We start from the raw sequence: 16,895 nt of genomic DNA, 5'->3' as shown, positions 1-16,895 counted from the left end.
GCAACGCCACGAGAGTTCCAGACAAAAATCATTGGATCGGCCTTTTGACTTCATGTGGCCGAGACCCTATCGCGCGTGCCGAGCCGGTAGGGCCCCTCCCTCCTTCGCTTATGCTAACCAGCCAGCTCTAGTCTATCACACCTTGTAGTTCTTTCCCGTACATCAGTTGGTTGCAAAGAAGGATGCAAGCCGGCTCCGGTCCCGACACCGGTCCGCACCCTATGTCGTCTGTAGGGCGTGCACACGCGGGGAAGAGAAAAGGGCTAGAACCTCCCATGACCGGATATGGTTCTCATGTAGCCTTCCTGAATGGTGATAGTTACTGGTTCTTGCCATTCTCGAATAAAAAAAAAAGACTTTATCACCTCCACCCCCGGCCCCACTCCCGACGGTTATATACTCCGAGGAGGGGGTTTGCAACTCTGTCTGCTCGTCCTCAAAAAAGTGTCAAGAGGCTGTCTCAAATTTCGAGTAGTAAAGACTCGTCATAGGCTTTTCAATATGACTGTTCGAACACCAGATGAGGAGAATCCTGCCCAAGAGGCTCCCCCTCGGGATATCCCCGACGGAGCCTTTGCCATCGGCCTTGAACCCATCGTCGTTACAATGTCCAACGTGAATGGGGATCCCGAGACGAGATCGGTGGCCCAGTCAACCGGCGGGGATATAGAATCCAAGATGAGTGCTTGGGTATGTGTCCTGGGGTCTTTTCTGTGTTTAACTCCGACCTTTGGTATGCCCGTGTCTATGCTCAGACTGTTGAAACAGTCACTGACACTTTATAGGCTTCATGCAGTCCCTCGGAACCGTTCAGTCGTACCTCAGTCTCAACCAGCTCAAGGACTACTCCGAGGGTGAAGTAGGATGGATCAGTGGCATGTTTCTGTTCCTATCCCTGGTCTTCAACCTCCAGGTCGGCCCCCTGTTCGACGTTCACGGCCCAAACATTATCGGTCCAGTTGGGGCGCTTCTATATGTCGCCATCTTCATCTTCATGGCCGAGTGCAAGACCTACTGGCAGTTTATGCTATGTCTCGGGGTCTTTGGTAGCATTGGTGCTGCCATGACAATGGTGGTTGCTGTAGCCATCGTTGGAAAGCTATTCATCCGTCGACGAGGCCTGGCCATGGGCATTGCCCTTGCAGGCTCGTCCGTTGGGTCCGTCATCTTCCCCATCATCTTCCGGTACACGTTTCCAGGCATCGGATGGAAGTGGTCGATGCGTATCATGGCCTTCATCTCTGCTGGTCTTCTCATTCCTGCCATGCTCTGCTTCATCCCCTTTAACAGACTACACGGGATCACTTCCGATGGTCAACCGAGACCCAAGAGCTCCGCCCTCAACCTGGCAGCCTTCAAATCACCCGCCTTTTCCTTCGTAACAGCTGGACTCTTCATGCTCGAGTTTGCCATTTTTAGTATTGCTGGTCTCCTGCCGTCTATTTCTACCCGGGCGGGCTTCACACCAGAGGATGGTTACACTCTTTTGGCTATTATCGGTTCCACGTCGACGTTTGGTCGTATCATCCCGGGACTCATCGGTGACCGGATCGGGCATTTCAATGTGCTACTCATCTCGATGGCCTTTACTATTCTGTTCATGGGCGTCATGTTTGTTCCCTTTGGCACCACCTCGGCTCCTGTCCTTTATACATGGAGTGGACTTTGGGGTTTTGGGAGTGGCTCCTTTTTATCGATTACTCCAGGTAAGTTCTTCAACGGCGATTTGCAAATAGGACAAGCTAACAGAAAGTAGTTTGCATGGGCAAGACATGCGAGACTAAGGATTATGGGCGATATTACGGTAAAGTGTATGAGCCGCCTCTTGTGACACATGTCAACTAACCATCTAAAAGGCACAATGAACTGCGTCATCAGTTTCGCCCTCCTCATCGCCCTCCCTACTAGCGGTAGCATGCTCGACAACATGGGAGCCCAAGCCCTGGCAGGTCTCCTCATGGCCGTTGTTTTCATCGGAGGAGCTTGCTATTTCGCCGCGAGAGCCCTCCTCATCGGACAGTGGCTGTCTCCCAAGACTAAGATCTAACCAAGCTTTGACTTTAATGTTTAATGTGTGTGTGTGTGTGTGTGCGTGTTGGCGTTGCTTTACGGATCATAAAAGTTTGAAATGACGAAGGATACCATAAATATGAACGACAAGAATGGCATTGTTTGGGGGAACTCGGGAAAAAGGAAAAGTCTTTGGTGCACTGGTGTTGGATATGCCTTGGGAGAATGTCTTTTGGATGGGAACATGAAATACCAAATTGCCGACAGTGTCATCTATCCGATGAAGTAGGTGTACTGGTTAATAATAAATCAATAATAAGCTGAAGTGGCCTCTAATGATGATGAAAGTGTTGCCTCTAGTGATAAACATGAGCATGTTGCTTCTTGATGACTTGGATTCCCCATACCTGAATGATATCCCTCTAAGCCTTTTCACCATCCTTCTTATCGGCCTTCCTCATGTCGAATGCCTTGGATATCAAGTTTGTCATCAAAGCATTCGTCAAAGGAATCTCCCTATCCCCAATAGCCTGCCTCTGCACCTCCTCCTCCGTCGCCCAAACAAAATCCTGATGCTCATTCGGATCCAGCTTGACCTCGCTGTACTCTGCAACATCCACAATGAACGAAAACTTGCAAAAGAAGCGTCTGCCCGTGCGGTTCGTAAACACGGCGCCAGGCTTGCCCCCGAAGCCGTCGGGCACAACGCGGCTGATGTGTCGGAGCTCGAGGCCCGCCTCTTCCCAGAGCTCCCGGGCGCAGCCGTACAGCACCGTCGGGTCCTCGTCGTCGCAGGCGCCGCCGGGGATTTCCCATCTGTTAGGCATGCTGTCGTCCGGGGCGCGTTGGAGGAGGAGGATGCGGTCCTGGGCGTCAAAGACGAGGGCGCCCGTGGCGAGGGAGTCCCACGTCTTTTCGTTGATCTTGAGCCATTCGCGGTGGTTGATGTTCCACTCCGAGACGGACTCGTCAAATGTGAACTTGAACTCGGGAGGAGTTCTTTCTTCTGTTTTTTGGTCTGTCATTGTGTTGTGTGTTTGACGCCTGTTGAGATGTTGAGGTGAAAGATGTGAGAGTGAGCGTTATTTTGTACTTGACTGGATGGCACGCTAATATAGGCCAACTATCACGCAAGGCAGTTTCATATTCTGCCTACCAGGCAGCAAAACTGACACAAACAAGTTGAAGCCAGTCATATGGGAATATTTGAAGCAAACGCATTGACGACTTTCAGGGCAGTTGGACCATGGGAAGCGGTGATTTGATCATGTTGGCCACCGTCGGGACATGAGAGGAACATCCATCACGATAACAATATTTGCACCAGTTGGTGATTCGTAATGAACGTGCATGAACCGTCCAGTCATTCCAGTTCTAAGTCCTAGGCCATCAAATCGAGGCCAGATACTAAATACATACATACATACACAAGGGAAAGACCGAATATTTGTACATTCCCGACATGCATGTCAAACATCAGCATGTCGGTGATGACGGCCAACCCGTTTTCTCAAACAACCAGTTCGGAACCACTCTTATATCGTATACCGCGCTCCTTCGACTCGTGCTCGAATGGCACCTCATTTGTTGAAAATCGAATCTCAGTCGAGGATTTCGTCTGTTGGTGACATGACAAGTCCGAGTCGTTCCATGGCATCAACCCATATAACGTCTGCCAGTGATACAGCACATCGCCGGTGCTTATTCCTGAAATCGTGAGACAGTATAGCTCAAACGTTACGTAACCCTTCGAGTAGCAAGCTGCTTCATGCGCTTGAACCGTATAATATCGACAAATGTTGACCCTCCAACACCCCAGCGCCAAACACACAAAAAACAAGCCAAATGTGCAAACTTATACATCCATCAGAATATAAACAATCGCAAAGAACCACGGACTTTTGTATATAGCGCTCAAATCGGCTCGGAACGCATCAAGTCGGTGTCGATGTCGTATAATCGCAACCAAAGAATGTCGTATAAATCTTGGACAAACCGGCTTTCGTGAAACAAACGTTGAAATCAGGTCCGCATAGCAAACTGCAGTGTGATGCGCCCAGCACATCCACCTTTAGTTAGCCCGCCCTTCGTTCTGGGGCATAATAGACCTCTCGGCGCGAGCTCGCATGTGGTTCGCGTGTGCTTCCAGGCATCGGGCCTTGAGCCGTGTCACCGGCCAGACTGCTGCCTTGTCCAGCATCAGGGCAGTGATGCGGAGGAGCTTGGCAGCGTACCCGTGATGCCCGTCCAGGTTCAGATTGGCTTCCTGCCCATTGACGCCGTTGGCAAGCTCCAGGCGCATCTTCATCTCGGCCGAATCCAGGACTTCTCGCACCTTGTCGAGGAGCTTGACATCCTCCTCTTCCAGGAGCATAATTGCAGGAACCTGCCCAAGGTTCACCTGATCCTGACCAAGAATCCCGAGGTAGCGACCGACGCGATCCTGCAACGTGGCAATCCATTCAGCAAGCACCTGGGCACAATCAAACGCGCACAGGGCCGACTGGAGAGGGAGCTCACGGCTCGTAAAGTCGGCGAACGTAACACCGAGCTTATCCGACATGGCCAGTGAATCTGCGGCATAAAAGGCTGCCTTGCGAAGGTGCTTCTCACGTCGAGATGTGGAACGGTTGGTCATGCCAGCTGAGCCAGGCTGAGCAGAGGAAAATTGGCTGTTTGAGAGATCCATCGATGATGTTCGGGTTGCTGGCGTTTCGGCGAATACCGAGCCCTGCATTGAGTTGTCGGACGGTTCGGTGCTGGCGGATTCAGAGTTTGAGATGGGTGAGTGCTCAGCATGTTGGATGATCTCATTACCACGAGAGAGCTCTTCGGCCATGCCGTCCCAATCCCGCTGCCAAAATTTTTCCTTTGATCGGGAAAGATTGACAAACAGCCGAATGTAGGCAAGATCAAGCAGTGGAATGGCATCGGCCGAGAGCGGTCCCATTCCAAATGGATTTGGTCGCTCAACACTGTTATGAGGGTTGCTCGACCAGGCTGCTTGCCATGCCTTGAGCGCGGGCTCAATGTGGCGATGCATCTTTTCCGTCTCTTCGTTCGTCCAGATCTTGTTGTGATGCCTCTGCCTTGTTTCCCAGATGTAGTTGTGAAGCGCGTTGATGAGAACCAGGCAGCCAAACGTGCTGGGCCTGAGATCTGTCGTCGGGAGCTCTCTCCTCTCCATCGCAGACTCAAATGGCTGTTGTCCATTGAGAGGCATTTGCGCCTGCTGCCGCTCATTCGTGCGTAGGAGCTCACCCAAGGCCTCGTGGAAGCTCATGCGGTTGTGGTTTGCTGCTTCTGCTCCACCTCTGGCAATGAACGCGGCGCTCGACTCGGCTGCAAAGAACTCTTCGTCACATGGGAGATCCAGGAAGATTTCCGAGTTTGTCAATGCCGGAGTGTGGTTGTAGGCGGAAACCAAGAGGCTCGAGAGGATAAACACGGCATATAGGGTTCGCTTGCGCTCTTCGCCAGACTTCCAACGAAGCCACTCGGTCTGGTCCGACTCGGCCTTCATGTTCCAGCTTCCGTCTTCAGCCATCTGCACGTCCTGACCATCTGGGCCACTCGCGCGATCCGGCTGAAGAAGATTGGCGGCCTGGGCCAGACTGACAAGCGCCGTACAGTGTGTCGAGGCGATGTCGCTCGCAGTCTTGTCGCCGCAGTTGTGACCATAGACCACGTTCAGAAGCATCGCCTGAACAAGCCACACCGGCGTGTGAACTCCACCGTCGTTGCCCTGGTTAGCTGCCGTGCTGCGTCGGATATCTGCTTTTCGCACGTCGGCCTTTCGACGCTCCTCCAGATAATAGAAGATCATCTTCTTGGCCATCTCAAACAGGTCTTTAGACTGGGCAGGCTCCATCTCGTACAGGGCACCGATGGCCGCCATAGACAGGATCAAACAACCACTACCACCTACACCGGGGCGACTATTTGTGGAAACGGGCATGTCGAAGGACAAGGTTGGAACGTGCAGAAAAGGCAGATGGGGGTGGAAATAGGCAAGATAAGCACCAACGTATCGCTGGAGGTCCTGGGTACTGGGCAAACTGGCTGCTTGAGGGGCGGCGGCAGTACCGGCAGACTGGGAGAGTGGCGACTGAGGTGAGCCCTGAGAAGTAAAGGAATATTTACGACCACCAAAGGGCAGGCACTGGGACAGGATGTTCACGATGGCATTCCGGGTGGCATCTGTGATGGTGGTCACTGGCGAGGCACCGTTGTTGCCACCATGAAGAGATGAAGGCGTCTCCGGGCCCGCGTTGAAGCCAAAGGTCTGGTTAATGTTCTGCGTGTTGAGCCCCGATACGACAGATGGGCTCAACGAGCTCAGCGAGGGTGGAGGCGTAGAGAAGTAAGGGTCATTGATCTTTTGAGTAGCTGGCTGAGGTGATAACGGGGCCCCATTCAGGAGATCCGGGAAGACTGACCCATTAAGATCCATCGCAAAAGGGTTCGGCATCTGTGGAGGTCCCATCACGGAGGGTTGCCACATGGTACTTGTCCCAGCCGGCGCCGGGTGATTCGACCCATCCAACATCACATCGCTAATCCCGCTCTGACTCGTCGTGCTGATTGCGGACGGACTAGATCCGTCAACCACGTTCTCGTTTGTGTTAAAAGACATCTGATGTTCGAAACCAGTCAACCAGTCAAAATTATCGTCCAGAGTTTGACTCGTGGGCATCTCGCCCATGGGCTGCCCGAAAGGCGAGGCCTGTTCCAAGACCATCGACTGCGGCGACTCGCTGTAGTGCAGAGCGTTCGGGTTTATTGTGGTGCCCGTGCCACCAAAGAGCAGGCGGTCAAAGTCGAATTCGGCACTGTAGGCGGACATCGGGGGCGCCGTCCTGAGACCGTTAACAAAATCGAGGTTACCGAGGGCTCCCGTCTCAAGCTTGGGAATGCCCGGCTGCATGGTGCGCTGGCCCATGGCGGCCGACATGCCACCAAAGAGGTGGTCCATGTTGTGAATTGGCAAGCCCGCGAGACTGGGGTGTCTGCTGTGCGTGTGGGTGAGAGGAACGCCGCGGGCGACCGAGGCATTGGCGGCTGCCATCATCTGCATGGCAGTTCCATCAACATGGCTGATGGTGTTGGCACGAGGCCGCATCGAGTTGGCCGCGGCATTGGGGGCGGTAGGATTGGGACCTGCGACGCTGTTCTTGCGGGCGCGGCTCTGGCCAGGAGCGACGCCGGTGGTGGACTCGCGGCGATTGCGAGGACGGGAGGACGGGGTCGAGGTCTGGTGCAGCTTCTGCTGGTGACGCAGCAGCAGGTCACGGCGGGCAAAGCATCGAGCGCACTCGGGGCACTCGAAGGGCTTCTCCTTTGTGTGGGAGCGCTCGTGTCGCTTCAGATGTTCCAATCTGGCAAACGAGCGCTGGCAGGTTCCGCAGACGTGCGGACGAGGCTTGTCCGTCTTTGGAGGAGGGAAATTGGCAGGCGCCTTTGTGTTGACTGTGATGGTCGACGCTGGCAGGGTCAGCATGCAGAATCGGGGCAGTATCGGCGGGCGGTGCGTGCGGGTCGATGCTCAGGAACATGAGGGGCAGTGCCAGCAAAGGCGGGATTGCTCACCAGAGTCGTCGGTGGTGGAGGGCGCGGTGCCCGCGGCGGCGGCGGACGGGGCGGCGGAATTGGACATGGTGAGAGTAGGACGCGAGACTCTAACGCCAGAATCGTTGATTACCATGGCAAGCCGTCGAGTTCAAGGTCGAGAACGAAGCGTCGAGGTTGAAAAGCGCTCTGCTGTGCTGCTGTTGGGTGGCAGACAGGCGGTTTCGTCGTGGGGCGGGAGATTGAGCGACCGAGGAGCGCGATAGGATGGCGGGGAGGTCTGGCGGGCGGCGGGCGCGGGTCGATTGTTTTTGGCGGGGGAGGTAGAGATAAGAGGGAAGATGTCGATAATCAAAACATGAATGGGATAGAGGCGTGTTCTGTGGCCGACAAGAGCATGCTTTTCAGTATGCGCACACACAAGTAGCAGAGTGAAGTGAAGCAATTCAAGTCGTCGTCGAGAACACGCCAGCGAAGCAGGAGCTGCTTGGGGAAGGAGGAAAGAAGAGAGAGAGGGTGAGTGAGAGTGAGGCAGTGGCAGTGGGAAGGGGAAGGTTGGCGCCGAAAAGGGTCCAGGGAAGGAAGCAGGGGCACTGTGCAAGACACTGTGGGCACCGGAGGACTTCCAACCAGCGTTGGGGGGCGTGGCCCCAGCTGCCGTTTCCTTTCCCTGGGCTGGGGCGCATCAAGTTCCCGTGGTTCGCTCCGAGTTTGGTACCCTCGCCCGCCAGCAGCGCAGCACCCGTACAGCATCCATCTACCCCCGGGCTGGCTAGGTTAGGTTCCCTGCTCTTGCTTGGGCTTGCTTGCACCTGCAGCCCAGGCCCTGGATTGGGTTGCTTGTTGGTGCTGCAAGGCCGTCGATGAGGAAGGCTGCGGTTGCTGTCCTCAACTCTGTCGCTTCTCAGTGAGTGTCGTCATCGGTTTGCTTGCTTGCACCCTGTCAGGCATTTTTGCTCATTGAGGCTCAGAGAAGATACGGGTTTTGAGTGGCTAGAGGTACAACGTTACTTGCTGCTTGACCCTTCGTGCGTCAGGCTTCATGGTGGTGGGATGGACTAGCAAGCCATGGATGGACTGAAAGAATTCACCCAGCCGGCCGCTATTTTCCTCTGGCCGAATGCGACCCAATATACCGCTTGATCATATTTGAAAACCTTTTTTAAACACATGGTCTTTTACCATATAGCTTTTTTATCTCTTCCCCATCTTTTTCATTTCTTGGCATGATTTTGCCGTGACAGTGATCGTGATCAGTTATCTTCGAGTATCCAGTCTCTGAACCGTGGCGAGCCTCTCTGCCCTGCTTGCGATCCGGCCCTTCCCAGGTACTTCCCTCGGAGGTCCTATCTCAAGTACCTCCGGGGCCAGCCAGGGCAAGAACAGGGCACAGCAGGCAGCACAAGTCCGCTCAGGGTACTTAGCGCGGCGGGCGCGCATCTGGTACTTCCCGAGGCACGGCCATGGTCCAACTGACCCCGGCTGGGTGATTTACAGGGGGTTTTAGCCATGGATGAATTGGATGTCAGATTGCAGGGTCCTCTCAAAGGCTATCACGGATCATATTCAGAGTTGAAAGCAAAACCAAGTGCCGTAACACAATGTCACTATTCTATAGACTCAAGCTCTGCTTGTGCTTGCGTCGTATGCATCTTGTCTGTAAGCCCATTGGATGTTCACACCCGCCGTTGCTTCGCCGCGCAACCTCTTTTGCCACGGCATTTGGCGCTCTGCACCGAGAATAGGTAGGCCGTCGAGCTCGGGATGGCTGCGCCGGACTGGACTGTTTGAATGTGCACTGTACGCCGCAGACGGCCACCGAAAAAATTAACCCAAAACTCGGCGTTCAAGACGACAGATGTCCGAATGATGAATGACGATGGAAGAGTGCCGAATGCATAAGAGGCCATCTATGCAACTTTGAACATTTCTGGCAGAGGCTAACAATGGCTCCCTCCTCGTGACCGACAACTTGAGCTTCATCTGAAGTTGGTGATACGAGAGGCCGAGGTTCAGCGCCGGTAGCTCGGGCTTTGATCCGTCGCTGTTAGCGGACGCTCACTCGTCACGCCCTGGTTCGGGCACGGCCCAGATGCCAGAGATACGATGCCGCGAAACAACTCCAAGACCGTTTCCGGACGCTTTCTTGCTCTTTTCTCTCAGACTCACAGCTGTCGTATCCTGGCGCTTAATCTCGCTGGAACAAGATGGACTGGGCTTGGAAACACCAACGTAGGATTGGCCCGACAGCTAGTCGCTGCTCGGCCTGCAGAGCTCCCGATTGGGAACTCTGGATGGCCAGCTTCTAGGACATAGATGCCCGTCGGTGCCCACAAGCCTGTGTCAAAGACACGCAACAGGCCTCAGATATGGAGCTTTGCTGGTGTTATTATTATTCATTTCCTGTAACTCAATGACGAGACGCGACAGAATGACGTGCAGCTGCCTGTTTCTCCATGTCCAAGCGCCCGCCGTTTTGTTTGCTGAGACAGTGGACAGGTCGTGGATTCGACCCCGTAGTTGTAGCGAGTGATGCCCTGGGCTGACTTGCCCTGGCTCTCTGGGGCATTTTGCGGCAATTATTCCACATGCACTTTTGTGTGTCTGAGGATGATGGCATGGCGTCTTTGAGAGGCTCCAGTTCGTGACGCTTGCCAGAGCAATAGTCTGTTTTCTCGACCCTGAGACGATGGAATGAATGGTCAGAGGCTCTGCTCATTTGGTTCTTGGCTGCTTGAACCCTAGAGCTTCCCGAGTAAGACAGTCAGTCCAGACTATGGCGGCTTGACCCATGACCATGACCATGCGCCTTTTTCTACTTGATACCCTATCCTGTTTGATCTTGCTCGCCCGAACGATGCCCTGGACTGATTTACGACGAAATAGCATCAGGTATTTGGCCGCGATCAGTCGATCAATGCCTTTGTTGCGGCCGATTGATGCTTTGCAGGGGAGGCTGCTCGTAGGACGCCAGCTGATTGCCCAAACTGTCGTCGTACTGAGCGGGTCCCCTACTCTTCACGTTAGCGTGAGTCCTCATCTTGGGCTTGTCACTGTGCGAGGCCTATCATTGCTCACGGCCCAGCCAACCCAGCACGGCCGAGGACGACGACCATTGTCTGTGACGAGATTGTTGGTTCTAGACGGCTTAGACGAGGCATTCTCGTGCAAACATGGATCAAACCAACAGCCTCGTGAAAGGGCTCATTCTGGGGTGAGGGAAATATGCTCTCGTCGATAGTTTGCTGTAAGCTCAGACTCAGAGGGTTCACAGTACGCGCGTGCTAGCAAGCCCTATCTCTGGGTGAGACGCCCAAAATTATTCCCTTCCATCTTCCATGGAACCCATGGAAGCCTGTTGAGAAATTCACTAAGAGGTGGCAAATGTTCTGGATGGACTCAAGAATTGAGGCTGAACCGGCTCATCAGTCAAATGACATATGCTACCTAGCCTTGAGCTTGGCTTCAAGGTGATGGGAGCTTGACCAGCGAGGGCAAAGTGATGCTGTACAGCTGCATAACACCAACCCCCGAAACCCACCGTCTGATGCGTTTCAAAGGCCTCAAAGTCGCAGGCTCGCCCTTGACGTCCCCTACACTCTAAAGTATTAATAATACCACGAGCCACGCGGTTCCAGACTTGTCAGTGGCCCCAGATTTAGCTGACCGGACTCCATGAATGGAGTGGTCCATGGTCGGATTTTAGACAGGGACCGTGCGCCGGCCCTTGGGTCCCCACTGTCCTCCGTGATGTCTCGTTAGCCCGGGCGAGCATGAGGCCGCACGTTGTTGTGTCACACAGGCTCAGAGAGTCCCGCCGGGTCTCAGCCATGGCTCTGCAGCGAATCGAGGCTACGACGCACGCTTGTTTCCTCTTGAAAACTGCCGGGGGACCATCCATCCCATCCCATGCCATCCCGCCATCGAATGTCGAGGAAATGCTGCGCCGGCCAGACCAGATGCTGCGACGGGTAAACCGCCGCGATCCACCTGCACGCAAGCCAAAGGGACCCAGGCCTTGGCTCGACACGCCAGCGACGAATCGCAACGCCTTGTGCCCGGGGGATTGCTTGCTAGGGTGGCAACCAACCTTCAAGCGTCGACGCTTCTGGTCCCACGTCGTTGCGACCGACCGTCGACCATCCTGGGGGATGAGGCTACACGCTTGATTCGATCTTGCTTCTTAGCGCTTGCTCCGAGCGCCGCGATCACTTTCAATCGCCCGCCCACTTGCCGTCGACGGACGCTCGACTCGGTCTCAGACTATCGCAAGTATTGTCTGTAAGCGACGCTCACCGCTAGATTGGCTGGCAGATGGGCGAAATGATGAGCACCGAAGCCCGCCGCGGCCGAGAGACACCGGCGCTCCGTCAAGTGCCCTGAGACGGCTCGGCCAACATGGCTTTCATGCGAGCACGAATGGGGTTTCAACGGCAGAGGCCCTGATCCCTGTCCAACACACCATGAGCCATGTCGCTGCTGCAGTCACAGGACCTCCTCGCCACGCCGACCACAAGGAATGTGCGGCCGCTGCGTCCAACGATATGGCACCTCGTCCCCAGGCGCTAGATGAATCGCATGCCCGCCTGCATGGCGCTCATTTGATGCTCTGCTCCAATTGACCGGCTGCTTCACCGAGGATCCAGGAACACGGCCAACTTGGACGTGCGTCCTGCCTCGAGATGCGGCTTCGGGGACATGTATGTCCGCGCCCATGTTCGAGATAAGCAACTATCATTGGAACCTACAGCTCCATATGCAGTGTATGCAGTGAGCCGTGCAAAGTCTCGAATTTCCTTGTGTCAAGACTGATATCCGGACAAGGAGGCGGCACCTCGAAACTGCTGCCCTGCCTATGCCTACCTTTGCATGCTGAATCAGACGCAGGCCTGTCAACCTGCGGCTCGGCGCCGTAAGCACTTGAGCACAATGTCGCCGCGTTCAAGGGAGCTTCCCGAACTCTTCATGATAAGAGAATTAGACGTCATCCACGCTATCGATACTCCTAGCTTCTCCAACTCACCTCCTCGTAATCACAGTTAGCAGAGTGATCCTTGCCCCTGGGCCCTGGCTATCCGCTGCACAGCCCCCGAGATGCGCCAAGCATCACCGGTGGGACATGATCCTGGATCCCCAATCTGCACGAATGCAGCCTGATGCTTCGATGCCTTCGTCACAGTGGATACCACAGAGTTTCCCGTCCCACATGCGCTGCGACAAATCACGGCTGGCGTTCCAGAGCCAATGCCTCTCTTCAGAGGGAGTCTCAACTTGATGCCTCCCGCTGGATACGGAGCAACATCTTCGAGGCGACATCGGGTAGTTGCCAGTGGGTTATTCTCCACCATCCTACATATGAGCCAAGAGTCCATATCTGACGAACGGGGAGCAGGCAATCCCCCATGCATTCATGACAGGGAAGCGGTGCGTCTGTGCATCTGGGGACGATCAGGGAGACGGAGCTCGAGAAGAGGAAGCTCGACACCAGCATGCCGCCCTTGCTCTCTTCTGACCTGCTGAGGCTGATTCGAGGATGCCCGGCATCGGACTAGGGGTTAAGCTCCCCGAGCAATTTCTCCAAAAGTTCTCCAATCCGCTGCTACCGGAGGTTCCCTTGTTCGTACACTGGCCTCACCATCAGCCCTAGTATGGCAAGCATTGACCCCGAATTGCATGTTGGAGATCAAGCTGGCCGCGTCTTGGGTCCCAGTAGCTCACGAAAGAGAATACAGGCCTCCGTTGCCTGCGGAATCATGGAACCCCAGAATCCCAGCTCCAGAAAGAGGCATATCTCCATTGGAGTCTAGGATTAAAAGAGGTCAGGTGCAACTTTGGCCCACAGCTGGAAGCTCATGCAGCCACGTCGGGGATGCTTGTCGGTTTGGGGATATGCCATTCGCTCGGGGCCAAGGAGGCCAAATGAGCGATGTCGCTCGGTTATCACGGTTGTCCTTAACAGCATTGAATCACCATGACGAGCGTCAAGAGAGCCAGACATTGCTGGCATAACAGACGGTTTCTTCCACCGCTTAACCGCGCGTCGCAACGGTTGAGCCATGTCTCTTGTTCGGAACCCATCTTGCATTGCGTACTCATGCTAGGAATTTGTCGAATCTTGGGGACGAAAAGGGTCTGCCACACCTCGCGCCTACTGCGTATGCGTGTGAGACCAACATCTGGGCTGGCCAGTGAATCCACAAGCCAGAATGGGCTGCGCACGCTGCTCTTCCACGTTTTCCTCCCTCCCTTGCGGCCTTTGCTTGGTCTAACCCCTGCACGCCACCAGTTGTCGACTTGACTCCAGTCGGGACATTTGGCCATGGAACAAGCCACGACCTCGCCCATTGGTCTGGCATCCAGCTGTCGACTTCACACAGTACGAGCTTGCCTGGTGTTGGCGGCCTTGAGAGCACTCGCACTCCCCCCAGTCACCGTGCTTTTGGCTACCCCAAACCCGTCTAGCGGAGCCAGGCCTGAGTCCATCCCCCAGACTCGCTCGCCCACCAAAGCACTGAATCCGGGGCCCGCCCCGGTCTGGGGAAGGTCGTTGGTTTTGCAGGCCCCCTGGCCCTTGTGTTGACGGCGCACACACCATTCAGCAGCCATCCCTGACTTCCCCAGATTTTGCTGATTGCGGCGCCCCGTTGACAGGAACTGGGGATGAGGCCTCGACACGCCGTGGCTGATCATTCTGAACCAAGGAGACTTTGGAGCTGACTCTCACAGGACTAGCTAACTCCTGCCAGCGCGACGCCTCGATCAGCGCTCACCTCTACGCCCTCTCGGATGCCGCGGTGTTCTTGCGCCCCGAGAGTACGAGTTTACGTCCCTGAAATTCCGGACAAACTTGACTGCCATGAATGGTAAGCTTCAGGCTGCATGCCCAGGCAAACTTCTCATTGGCGGCACCGTCTGAGCCTCGGGGTGGTGACGTCCCGGTTCCATCACGGGCCTGGGCGTGTGCCAGCAGCAGCCGAAGAAATTTTTGGGAGCGTCAGCTAGACCTCACGGAGAGAATTCTACCCAAGTCTAGTTATTGCCGAGGATGAGGCTCCTAAACCCCCATCTCCGGGTAATCAAGTGATGATCCTACCAAGCTAGTGTTAGTCGCACTTTTGGGATGCCCCTTTTCTGGCTAACTTCAAATCAGGGCCGGTTGGAAATGCCGGCAAGTTGTTGCGGCCTTGAAGCATTGGCCAGTTTGGAGGATCTCATGCGAGATGCTGCGAGCCGTTCCTCTTGGGATAGACGAGGGCTCTGCCGCTGTGCCCAGGCCTTTGACTGGCATATATGGTTGCGCAACGGGGGCCAGAATGCCACACCAGGGCTCGTTCCCCGTACCATATCGGAGTGTGTCTCGAATTACCCTTGGAAGGTTAGAACGGGCGTCCACTAGGCGCCCTAACGTGGAGTGCCGCGGTATCGGTAAGCTAAACGCCTTTCACAGATGGTTGTTTGCTTTTTGCTTGATGCTGCCCCAGAGCGAGGACGCAAGAGGCAACTACTCCTTGGACCTGCATGAGACCGGGCATCGACTGATTCAAAGCAGATGCGCCATGGAAAACAACCAAGTCATGAGAGAGAACATGCGATGTTTCTTGGACAAGCAACACGTCTGGGAGGCTGCAGGGGCTGGCACACACACTCTCACAGACGCACGCATATTTGGCTTTGGCCATGAACGGCGGGCCCTGTGGCGCTCCGTTTAAGCCGCACCAGGAATGTCTGTGGTGACGACGGTCCCTGTGAGTTATTTACAGACTGGCCACTCGGACGCGTTTGCGCCACAAGGACGATTGTGTCAGTTGATGAGGGTGTCGAGGTCTCGACAATCAAGCCAAGTTGATGGCTTTGTGAGATGAAGAAGACGAGAGCGCAACTAACCAACTCGAGCTGAAGGCGTTCCGGGGTGCGGAAAAGGTTCCGTAATGGGTAGAATCGGCGGTCATAGTCTCTTCTCTTGGTGTGCCAACCGTGGCGAGGAAAAAACGCCCACGAGATGGAACTGTCTGTCGTGAATTCAACGGTTAATCGTCGGAGGCGGTGTATCTGAGCGCCAATTCGCTCATACTCTCACAGGCGCCTACGCATTGGATGTCAGGTCAGCTAGACCAGGGAGTTTCGGGCCTTCGTTCCTCTTGAGCGGATAAGGCTCCACTGGAAAAACCTCAACTCGAGCATCATTCTTGAATTATCGGGAGTGTTAGTGGCAAAGTGGCGCTCGCGAAAGGGCCTCGAAAACCTGGTTTCAAGAGTCCGACTCGGGCAAAGTCGAGTGTGCGAGGACTGGCAGGTGCGACACTGTGCCGTCATGCCCAGGAGATCTACGCTGAGGTGATCAGCAGGGTCCTGACGAGTTTCGGCAAATCATCAGCAACGCGCGTGGGTTTCCTGTGGGTGCGTTGCGTTTTCTTTTTCCTGGCGAACGAACATTGGGGGCGACGATGGGGCGCTGTGGCATGACAGTTCACCAACAGACGCAATGCGGTGGGAATCATCGTACGGCAAGCCGACGCCTCGCGACAAGTGCCGCTGAGGTTTGGAGTTGGAGCTGAATTGGCGTCTCTGATGATCTCGCCGGCGACGAATGGCAAGATCTGCGATGCGACTGACGTACGAGAGGCGTCTTTGTTGGGATTCGCAGCTGCGTGAAGAAAACGGGCGGATGCAGAGCCCTCGTGTTTAGGCTTACACTGGACCCAGGACGAAACAGACCTTTCAGACGAGTTGGTTCACAACATTTGCATCCACACGGGCGGCAGTCGCTGAATGAGCATCAAGGGCCTTGCCTTGAGAATGGATAATAATCGCTCAGTCCCCGATGACGGCGTCCACACACATGCCGATACCAGAGCTGCCGCGTTTCAAGCCCGACAGGCAAAAGCCATTCAGACGAGATCTAGAACTCGGCTGTGATGAGAGGACCACCCGAATCCGCTGCACTGCGTTAGTGAGGCGTTGTTTTTGCGCGCACCGGTGGAGCAGGAAGTCAACGGGGCTTCTAGAATGGAGAATTCAGCCGGTGACTCATACCCTCTTACCCATGATCGGACCTGATATGCGATGGGGTCTTCTCACATGAGGCTGGAGATGCGACAACGGTTGGGGTGGCCTTGGGCGCCAACTCTCGTGGGGGTCGTCGCCTTAGCTCCGAGCGAGCACTCTCACCATCCGTCTCTGAGGTGTCGATTAACAATGGCAATTGGTAGATGGACTTGGCCTGTCAATGGCCGGCTCGGTCCTCGCATTAGGCGCCAATTGTTACTGCTACTGTCCAGAGCTATGGTGGGGATTGAGGAAGCCCACCACCCCGCCAG

The 16,895-nt window shown here is 55.1% G+C and overlaps 3 protein-coding genes across 3 annotated transcripts; 1 reads left to right on the top strand and 2 right to left on the bottom strand.

Moving 5' to 3' along the window:
• Nucleotides 1-501: 501 nt before the first annotated feature.
• Nucleotides 502-2,047, top strand: LRP88_01025 (major facilitator superfamily domain-containing protein; the record flags this gene model as incomplete). The annotated part of the gene is made up of 4 exons (XM_083237724.1): nt 502-733; nt 786-1,706; nt 1,757-1,804; nt 1,857-2,047. 4 exons carry the CDS (start codon nt 502-504, stop codon nt 2,045-2,047), a joined length of 1,392 nt encoding a protein of 463 aa, XP_083106229.1.
• A 385-nt stretch (nt 2,048-2,432) lies between these two features.
• On the bottom strand, nt 2,433-3,035 carry LRP88_01024 (NUDIX hydrolase domain-like protein; the record flags this gene model as incomplete). The annotated part of the gene is made up of 1 exon (XM_083237723.1): nt 2,433-3,035. The coding sequence occupies one exon, from the start codon at nt 3,033-3,035 to the stop codon at nt 2,433-2,435; it is 603 nt and encodes a 200-aa protein (XP_083106228.1).
• Nucleotides 3,036-4,081: 1,046 nt separating this feature from the next.
• LRP88_01023 (uncharacterized protein) lies at nt 4,082-7,510 on the bottom strand (the record flags this gene model as incomplete). Its single annotated transcript, XM_083237722.1, has 1 exon — nt 4,082-7,510. The coding sequence occupies one exon, from the start codon at nt 7,508-7,510 to the stop codon at nt 4,082-4,084; it is 3,429 nt and encodes a 1,142-aa protein (XP_083106227.1).
• Nucleotides 7,511-16,895: the final 9,385 nt, after the last annotated feature.

The sequence above is a fragment of the Fusarium phalaenopsidis genome (assembly GCF_050370095.1).
Source record: "Fusarium phalaenopsidis strain FUZ10S chromosome Unknown contig_32278, whole genome shotgun sequence".
In the NCBI taxonomy this organism is placed as follows: domain Eukaryota; kingdom Fungi; phylum Ascomycota; class Sordariomycetes; order Hypocreales; family Nectriaceae; genus Fusarium; species Fusarium phalaenopsidis.
The sequence above is the reverse complement of the archived record's forward strand: the minus strand, read 5'-3'. Positions and strand labels throughout refer to the sequence as shown.